This window comes from Pelmatolapia mariae, linkage group LG1, assembly GCF_036321145.2.
Source record: "Pelmatolapia mariae isolate MD_Pm_ZW linkage group LG1, Pm_UMD_F_2, whole genome shotgun sequence".
Classification (NCBI taxonomy): Eukaryota; Metazoa; Chordata; class Actinopteri; order Cichliformes; family Cichlidae; genus Pelmatolapia; species Pelmatolapia mariae.
Window position 1 is genome coordinate 17,193,703 of NC_086227.1, and position 9,586 is coordinate 17,203,288.

A 9,586-nucleotide genomic window follows, 5' to 3' on the forward strand; every position below is an offset into this window, starting at 1 on the left:
AGTGCATGAAGCAGTAACAGTGACTGACAGCAACAGCTGCACCGCCGGCTGTTGAACCGGAGCTGGAGAGGGAAGTGGAATAAAAATCTTTGATCTTATTCCAACAATTTAACTTGCAAGATAGTGAAGTTTCTCATCTGTGCAAAAGTTTAAACGTGTTTGTTTTTTCAAGTCAGAGTAGGTAGAAGTGATAGCACGGATAAAAAGAAGCTGAAATAAGACCTGAAAGAAGGAGTTTGAAAACCTGCATCTGTCTCAGTTTCATTGTTGACACACGAGGGCGACAAATGACAGGTGAACATGTACCACATCTCATAAATTTAATGCAAAATGATCTCATTGCTGTCACACAAACATCTACAAGCAGGAAAATAATTTTCTATTCATAGTTCATAGCAGTTTTTAAAAAAATTCATCTTTCATAAAAGGGAAACCCTGAGTTTATCAGACATGTAGATGTCAGACATTTGGGAGTACGTATCAAAGTCCTCATGTCTTCTTCCCTCTGCCTTTTCCTCTCATGCTTCCTCTCCCTCTTGTGCTTTTCGCTCCGCGTCCTCTCCGGCTCCCCTCGAACACAGATCGGGCTGTAACCATAGCAACTCCAGGACCACCGTCGCTGTCCTCACCAGAGCTGCTGCTGCTCATCCTGGTTCTCTTAGGTGGAGTTTTATTAGACTGAGGAACAGTCTTTACTGAGAGGGAGTCATGACTGGTGCTACTGCTATCTCTGAGAGCTGTAAGAGGAGATTCATCAGTCATCTCTGAACCTAAAAAGCCTCCTCCTGCTACAGATCTCCTCACATCTTTCTCCTCTCCTCCTTTATCCTGACTCCCTTTCTTAGACTTAGACGGGGAATGCATATCGTCCTCACTGTCGTCCTCTTCCTCCTCGGCTCCTCCTTCCCTCTCTTTTCGCTTCAAGCAGGTGACCGCTCGGCGGAGTCGCTGACTGCGGATCGCCTGCTTCTCACGTTGCTCCATGCGGAAGAACGAGTCTATCCGCAGCTGAGCCTAAACCAAAGCAGACAAGACATGAACGATAGAAGGCTACAAGCCAGTTTAATTTATTGTTTCTATTATTGATTTTTCAAAAGTTACACAATCTAACTGGAGACATTTAACCCCTGAGACCCAGGTGGTTGTTTGATATGCATGGGTTTGAATTTACAGCATAATAGTACTATTTAAGGGAGTTTAAAAGACTAAGATTAAGTAATGCTAGCGTGCTTACTGTTTTTAGCTCAATATGTAACCGTTCATTATTCTGATTCCTTCTATGTCAGCAATCAATAATCGTTAGCTAATAAAACATTTAGGCAATTATTTATTTTAGTTAACCTATCTTAGCTAAGCTAACTTTTTTGATAACATGCCAAATTATAACCAACTATCTGCACTGTTTATTGTATCTTTAGGTTTTAGCTTAACATTTATCTAAATATTTTAGCCATTTTATGCTGTGTTTAACAATAATAATAAATTTTATTTGTGTTTCAAAACACTCAGGGAGACCTTAAAATCAATTAAATAACAAAATCACAGTATGGATAAAATTGTTGATATGCATTTTAAAATATAAGGAGCTATCGCAAACAACACCTAAAGTATGAGGAAAAAGAGATTTAACAACTGTCAATGCATAGAGAGAATTTATAACATTTATTGAGAACAGTTTTGGTTCCTACCAGAAGAGACTCTGTTTTGTCACAGTTTAAGAAATGAGAGATGAAGGTGGGCGGGCCGAACTAGGCTCATTGGACAGATAAACCTGAGCGTCATCAGCATAAGAATGAAAATGTAGCTAAATTTTCTAAATATGTGACCTAATGGTAAAACATAAATAATAAATAGAAAGGGCCCTAAGACAGAGTCCTGGGGAACACCACTGACAAGCTTGTGATCTGAAATGTATTTTTCCTTCTAGATACCCATTACAATTGATAGGCTCAGCTAACCATTTAACTGTTTATTCATTACTTTTAACTTGCAAATATTCAACCATTATGTTTAGCCTATCATTAAATTTCTTCTCACTTGAGGTTACTGATAACTGACCTTTGGAGAAGACTTAAAGAAACTGTTTACATGTGGAAAAAGAACACAAAGATTTTGTCTTGCATTTTCAAAGGTGTGCGCCTCTCTCTCCTTTTTTGACATTGGCCTCTGTGCCAGGTTATTGTTGCTTTGATATGCTCACACGTGGATGTAGCCTGGTTACCTGCTGGGTGTTGAGCTGCTTGATCACAGGCTGAAGAGTTTCCTCTGTTTTACGACTGCTCCAGCCAAAACGACTCAGGCAGAATGTAAAGCGCTTGTTAAGAAATATTCATACATTCAGGAAAAGCAGGCAAACACATTCCCACAAATAGAGAAAGGATATTCTTTGATCATGTCCAGTTGTGGGCGTCCCCAGCTGAAGGAGCTGTCTGACTGGTCAATAGTGGGGTGCAGGTAAGCCTGAGCCACCACAGGGTTGGGGAAACCAGGCTGCAGTTTCAGATCCCTCAGCTTCTTCTTAACTTTTGTGTCCCGAGGATCAGACACTAGGCGCTTTTTCTCTTGAGCCTCTGACCACCAGTTACTACAGTTAAATTTAAAAAAAGAAAAAAAAAGAAAAAAACAAAGACAACAACAATAAGAAAGAAAGCTCAATGCAGAAATAACATTTATATTTACTCATGGTGTTTTTTAGCACACAACCCCAATCCTAAAAAATATGTAAATGCAAAAAAAATAAAATACAATGATTTGCAAATCTTATATAATAACATTATTCACAGTAGAACATTAAAAAATGAGAAAAATATTGGCTGAATTTGAATTTGATGGTGGCAGCATGCTTGAAAAAAAAAAATTGGGACAGGGACATGTTTGACTCCAATGACTCCCACCCCCTCCCTAACACACTGGACAATCTGAAGAGCAGTTTCAGAAACAGGTTCCTTCAACCTCGCTATCAGACTCTTCAATTCATCCACTTGGGTCCAAAAGATCACAGACATCCAGTACTGATTGTTGTCTTTGTCTCTTGCGCACAGAAGCAATCTCACCCACCTGAACTGTATCAGTGGCTCCAGCCCTGGTCCTGGAAACTCATTCAGTATCTCCATGCCAGTCACGTAGCCGACCCCCGGCACACCCTCCGTGTAGTCACTTCCAAGCAGGTAAGCCAGATTTATCATTTTAGTCCTGTCCAGACCTGACGGAGGCGAGATTACAGGTTGTTAAGTAAACAGGAAAAATAAAGAAAAGGACAACACTCTAAGCGATAAGACTGTGCTGACAGCCCGTTACACAAACACCTCTCCCTCATATGTACAATATTAGCTTATGAAATTCCTGTTGTGATGTGCCATCTTAGCACTATTACAACACTCCCATAAAATATGACACCACTGCAGCTGCAACCACCAATAAAACTAAATCAATCATGCACGGAGCCATGTGAGTCAGTGTGCTGGTTTAAGAGAAAATAACTATAATGTGCCCATGAAAGAACATGATTGCTGTGTTTCCACAGCAGTCATGTATGTAGATTTAATAAATTTGATTGGAAGCAGGCTTGAATTCCATCCTTTGATATATATTTTTCATATAACTGCAAACACACGCACGACAGCAGCTTCACTGACCGAGCTGGCTCTGCAGGTCGCTGTACTGGTAATGTTCAACATATTTGTCCTGGCTGAAGAAGTTCTTGTAAACGTGACGTCCTCCAAACAGCCACACGTCCGAGTCGTCGGTGATGGTCCCGTGCGTGTGGTCGGCCCAATCGAGCACCGCACACTGAGCCTCGGCCTCCATCGGAGCCACCAGATATGGGACGCCGAACAGCCGCAGCAGCTCCTGGTTTCAAACGGTCATTACTCACAAAGTACAATAAGACGATGTAGAGCGTTCTCAGTATCAGAGTAGGTGTTTAGGGGTTTAGGTCTCATTATGTCCTGAGATGTGTTAAAAGATTCTGATCTTAAAATTACAACCCTTTCAGCTCAACAGCTCATCTGAGAGATACTTCTGCTCTTAGCAGCTGATTACAGGAGCAGCTGACAGGATTAAAAACAGACTGAGCTTTTACCTTAGTGTGAATTTTATGAAGGAGAAAATGCTGACAGCATGTGGCTTTCAGGGGTGTGAGCGAGCCAGCAGACGAACAGCAAAGACTGTGAGGTAGCAATGACTCTGGGAATGTCTGGCAGAGGTGATGCTGGGAAATGTATCCCTGCTGGGAGTTAACACCTGCTCTGATCTGTCAGATCCGCTGTCAGCGCATTAATCTATTTACATGCTGGTTTTTATTTTTTCTAATTAAAGTGTACACATCAACTTTTTTAAAAATATATACACTTGTTTACGGTTTGCGTGTGGCTGTATGTGCTGATGTGATTTCTCTCTCACCTGGCTCTCCAGGTACATCTGCCCGGTGACTGTGTTGGCCATTCTCTCCTGCTGCTGTTTCTGCTCCCTCAGGTTGCTCTGCTCCACCTTCAGGGAGCTTTCCAGGGCCTCCAGCTCATCCTGCAGAACAAACACACACTTTTGCATGTCAACCTGCTCCTTATAGTCTTGTTTCTGTTTATGCTGAATAATGCTTGACGTGCAAAACAATAACAAATAATTATAGATAAACCAGAAAGTCTGAAACTGTCATTTCTTCACAAGCAGTAATGGATATAGCTGATAAGAAATCAAAGTACAGACAGAGAAATGATGTGGGTGTTACTTTTCAATTGCAAAACCTTGGTCATGAATCACTGAATGAGTATTTGCTTAATAATATTAATACGAAAGGGAGTTAGCTGAGTATCCTCCCAACATCTGGTCTTTCCTCAGGAGACAAACCAACAGCAGTTCGGTAAAACTTACTTACACGACCAGCTCAAGTTAATGGACTGGGTTTGGGGATATGCCCATCATAATAATTCCATTTTTTTTAATGATCTGACAGTTCGATCTGAAGTGATCAGTATGATCTGAGTTGTTCTCTGTTAAAATGTCAAAAAAAAATACCAGTCTTCTGAAAATTTCAGCACTGAAGAGCCCAAAAATGAGCACTTAGTTTCACATAAGAAGATATAAGAAGAATTTTTTTACATCTTAGAAGAAAGTAGACCATGTGTGACTATATTTGTAGTACCGCTTGAGTACTAATGGATCATCAATTTTCTATCTATCAGAGATCAGTAAACTGCAGAATTACAGAAACTTACAACATCAAAGTGTTCCCATTCATTGATGGCTGGAGCTGATCTGGATTCTGTCTCCGTCTCCTCTTTCATCTCATTCTGCGCCTTTGTTTCTGCTTCTTCCTCTGAGTTCAGAGCAACAGTTGAGGAAATTTCTGTTAAACTTTCCTCTGAGTTTCCTTCCTCCTTTGCGTCATCTTTATGGACTTTATCTGGATGTGCTTTCTCTCCAGTTATCAGGAGGGAATCATCTGCAGTCACCTCTTTTGAGTCGTCTTCTGAGACCTCAATGAAGCTCTCTGAGAAAACAGGGAAAGAGCAGACTGAGATGACCTTTGCATTCTCATATTGTTTCCATACCTGCAGACAAAGTTAAAAAATGTGGCGTTATTTCTAACTGCAGTGACTGATATGTTCTGGGACCATGCGTATATGTTGAAAGCATCAACAACAATAGAGGATCAGGCTGAGTCGCAAAGCGGCTTGCAGCAGACACCTAATAAAGTGTCGGCAAGCAAAAGCGGCTTAATAATGTGCCTTATAGCAGATTTACCAACTAGATCAGCTGAGCCACCATCTGGCTTTTGCTGATGTATCAGGACTGCACGACCTGAACAAACGCTAACGCTGTTAGACCAAGCATGGGGTAACTGGCATAATTATACATTAAAATCTGGTTAATACAACATTAAGCGACTGGTTTTCCTTGATGGCTGAACCTACTCTGTAAGCTAGATAATCTAATCTTTACCCAAGGCACAGGACCAATTTGTAGGATGTCTATTTGACATCCTATATGCAGCCTTGTTCTTATATTATCCATACAGTGATCGGTTTTGTTCTGAGAAGTCAGGCTTTTCAGAAACCAACACGTCTCAGTTCAAAATTTTATATTAAAATGTAAAACCCTCTGCTTATTTAAACCTGTAAATCTGACATCTGGAAGCACACGCCACCAACACACTACAGATTTAACACATTTTGAATGACTGCGATGTGAAAGACACCATTTCTGTACCTTCTGACTCGCTTTCCTCGCTGCTCTCTGACTTCACTTCATATCCATTTTTCTCTGGAGCTTCGGTGAACTGCTCTAAGAGTGCGGTGGGTCTTCCAGAGAGCTGAGGAGAGAGGTTTGTAGATACTGTGTTTTGACTGTTTGCAGCAGCAGCAGCAGCATCCTGAGGTGTGTGCTCTGGTTCTCGTCTATTAACTTGTTCTTGTTTCTCCACTTGTGCCCGACAGCTTGTCTTTATATCCTCAGACAGCTCTGCTTTCCTCATCTTATCCTCTGAGCTGATCTCCTTTGCTGCTAATCGAAGTGCTTTATTTCTCTCTCCAATCAATTCTTCCATCTCGTCTTCAGAGCTGCTATCTAACAACCTGTCGTTGTCACGTAAACTTTGCCCCGTGAGCTTCGTATCAAGGTCTTTTTCTTTGAGTGAAGGTTCGGCCTCTTCCTCCGAGCTGCTGGTGACCGCTCTTGGGGCACGATGATGAATATTTGTTTGATTGGTGGGTGAGCTACTTTTAAATTCAGCAGCTCCACCTTCATCCTCCGCCAGAACCTGTTGTATTGCCAGCAGTGTGCGTGGAGACATGCTGCCACCATCCGTCTTAACCCGGTCGGACTTCTCCTCGTCTGAGCTGTCGTTAATCGCAGCCTGGATAGCTCTGAATGTCCGAGGTGAGGGCGGTGAGGTGTCTCCATCAGACGGTTTTGATGCTGAGGGTTTGGAGTCGCCTGAGGAGGTAGCTTGCACTTTATCTTCTTCCTCACAGACAGGACGCCAAAGAGGCTCAGGTTTGTCTTTGGGCCGTCTTTGACAGCCTGACAGGGAGCTCCCAGCCCAGGGTGCAGCTGCAGGTTGGCTCTCGGGGGCTGTCTCACTCTTTTTGGTCCCTATGAAGGTAAAGTGGAGTGCAGTTTTATAAACTAACACAGAGGCAAGCTTGTACTTTTTCATTTCAGCCTCAGAAAAGTAAAACACAATGATCCACCAATAAAAATCTGATAAAAAGAACTACATCATGATGTTTTTGAACAAAAAACTGTTTAAAATATGAACTTATATGAACATTACTTGTCTTCCAATCAACCTTTTCCATTTTCTAAATGAATGTTCAGACATTTAAATGTGATTCGGAAAAGAAATCTGTAGCACTGATTATCTATTTTCCAGACAGTAGTGCAACAATCCACTGACTGCCTCACCTTTGATAAGGATATAGTGAGAATGGTCTTCTGAAACCAGCCGCTGTGCCTCCACGCTTTGCTGAGCTCCGTCCTGCTGGCAGACATCTGGAGCACTGCCCGCGCTCCGGTGGTTCATCTCCTTCTCCACACCCTCCAGACGCTGGTTCAGCCGGTTCCTCTGCAGCAGGCCAGCCAGCTGGTACTGTGAAAAGTCTCCGGACCGCTGAGAGAGTGAAGAAGCGTCAGGAGACACTGAAGCATGAGTGAGGAGTTATCCAGACCAAACTATTTTCATTTTAAAACATTTAAAAATAAAAAAGGATTAGCAATAACTGTAGCCTGAGAGTGAGATGTACCTCTGGAGGTTTGTGAAACATGGTCCGCCGTCTTTTGGAAAACTCTTTCATGTCTTTGAGGATCTCATGTTTCATTTCAGGAGGCAGGCTGGCAAAGTCCTCTGAGTTAATGTCCATTGAGTTGGGGTCTTCACACACTTCTCCCTGAGACATGAAGAACAAACTCACTTTAGTCAGTGAGGACAGTTATACAATAAACGTAAAGACAGTTACCCATATGTGAACAGAGACACAAGGTGATGAATTTTACTGGATATATAAAGAAGAGTTTGTAAAGGAAAAATTGCAAAAATATGTTAACATTTTGAGGAGATGATACCAATTTGGTGCACTTCAGAGTGCAATGACACCATTTTACCTGATACATGTAATAACTATCAACCATTTCCTCCTCCTCCTCCTCTCTTTCTTCCTCCTCCTCCTCTGAGCTGTAAATGCAACAGGAAAACATTCAGATGTTTGTTATTGCACACTATGTTTGATATGGCACTAAATAAAGACAACCATGCGTTTTACTAATTGCTCCTTGGTTCATATGAACTGTTTGGTTATCTGAGAGAAGAGGCCATGAAAACAAAACGTTTCTAGTCGTGGATATGAAGCCATTTGCTTTCACAAAGCACCTGACCCTCCTGGCATGTCCACATATGTGGACGAAAAGAGCTTTCCAGCATTCTGTTTACCCAGAAAAGACCCTGGATTGATTCTGACTAACTTATGTATGCAAGCAAAAGCAGTAACCTGCTTTTGGCTTTCTCCTCTGCGGGTGGCAGTGCTGGAAGAACATACATGTCATCCACCTCATTTCTCCTCACGCTGGAGAGGCTGGGGAGAGGTTCCTTACTGGGAAGTAGGAAAGAAATGTGCGTTACTTTCAGGCCAAAGCCCTGACACTATAATGACTCCAGAAGGAGAGCAGAGGTATTTTTATTTTGTTGATGTCATTGAAGAATAGGAGGGTAAACATGGGAGGAACTATTTACAGCTGGTTTAGGGATGCTCCCTCTGTCCCTCACCTGTGGTCTCCAAGTGCAGCTTTGATAGCCTGTCTCTTCAAGAATGTTTTGAGCAGTTTCTCGTTGGTGTTTCTGGACTCGCGAGTCAGCTCCTCCTTCCTTTGCCTCCTCAGAGCCTGCAGGAGGAAAACAAGGTTAAAATGAAGACGCTAAGCAGGAATCGCTTGCCTGCTACACACACGCATGCACGCGGGCACACAGACTTACAAGGGTCTGCTTCTTCAGCAGCGGTGCATCCCCATCAAACACAAAGACTGGCCTGATGCGGAAGAAGAGTAGCTTACAGATGCGGTGGAAGAGAGTGAGCAGGTGGGCGTTCTGGACGCTGTTGCCTTCACGGTCCCTCACCCCTTTCACCGCCTGGTTCAGCCATATACTGATGTCTGAGGGGGGCTCTGGTTAAGGTTTCTGCTATGACTGAAGTTAGTAAAACCTACACACTGCTGAGACAGAAGAACCAAACAGTGGTGGACAGAGCAAACATAAATACAGCATTTCTAACTGAGGATACCAACAGCAAGGATCTTTCCCTCCAGTGTCTCGGGGTTGATGGGTTTCCCTGTGCTCTCCAATAGCCTCCACAGTCCGTGCACTCCCATGGTTAGCAGTCCAATTAATGTGTTAAAAACTGAAACATACCGCCACAATGCCACAGTGCGCTATAAGCACTGAGCATTTGTCCTGAAACCCCTGGAGCAGAAAAAGGGGATCCCTTTTTAACATTTGTTGCAACTGTATTTTCATCCGGAAAGCAATTATTCCCTTCGTATGAAGGTTCCGGGCTTGGGGCGGGAGGGTATCAATACTCTGTTACACCAGCGGTTTATC

At 42.7% G+C, this 9,586-nt stretch overlaps 1 protein-coding gene across 1 annotated transcript; it reads right to left on the bottom strand.

Annotated features, from left to right (window-relative positions):
- Positions 1 to 339: 339 nt before the first annotated feature.
- Positions 340 to 9,487, bottom strand: ercc5 (excision repair cross-complementation group 5). Its single transcript, XM_063490220.1, has 15 exons — positions 9,270 to 9,487; positions 8,966 to 9,141; positions 8,759 to 8,874; positions 8,484 to 8,585; positions 8,101 to 8,170; positions 7,743 to 7,886; positions 7,405 to 7,609; positions 6,208 to 7,092; positions 5,214 to 5,488; positions 4,402 to 4,521; positions 3,636 to 3,849; positions 3,058 to 3,202; positions 2,382 to 2,584; positions 2,222 to 2,304; positions 340 to 1,014 (listed from the first exon to the last, which is right to left on the bottom strand). The coding sequence occupies exons 1-15, from the start codon at positions 9,355 to 9,357 to the stop codon at positions 490 to 492; spliced, it is 3,351 nt and encodes a 1,116-aa protein (XP_063346290.1). The 5' UTR covers positions 9,358 to 9,487; the 3' UTR covers positions 340 to 489.
- Between the last annotated feature and the right edge of the window lie 99 nt (positions 9,488 to 9,586).

Bases quoted from the DNA above. Each gene is read 5' to 3' on its own strand.
- ercc5 (XM_063490220.1), bottom strand. From the start codon at position 9,357: ATGGGAGTGCACGGACTGTGGAGGCTATTGGAGAGCACAGGGAAACCC. The intron at 7,093-7,404 runs GTGAGGCAGTCA...TTACCTTCATAG, and splicing joins TCACTATATCCTTATCAAAG to GGACCAAAAAGAGTGAGACA. The intron at 3,850-4,401 runs GTGAGAGAGAAA...GTTTGAAACCAG, and splicing joins AGATGTACCTGGAGAGCCAG to GAGCTGCTGCGGCTGTTCGG.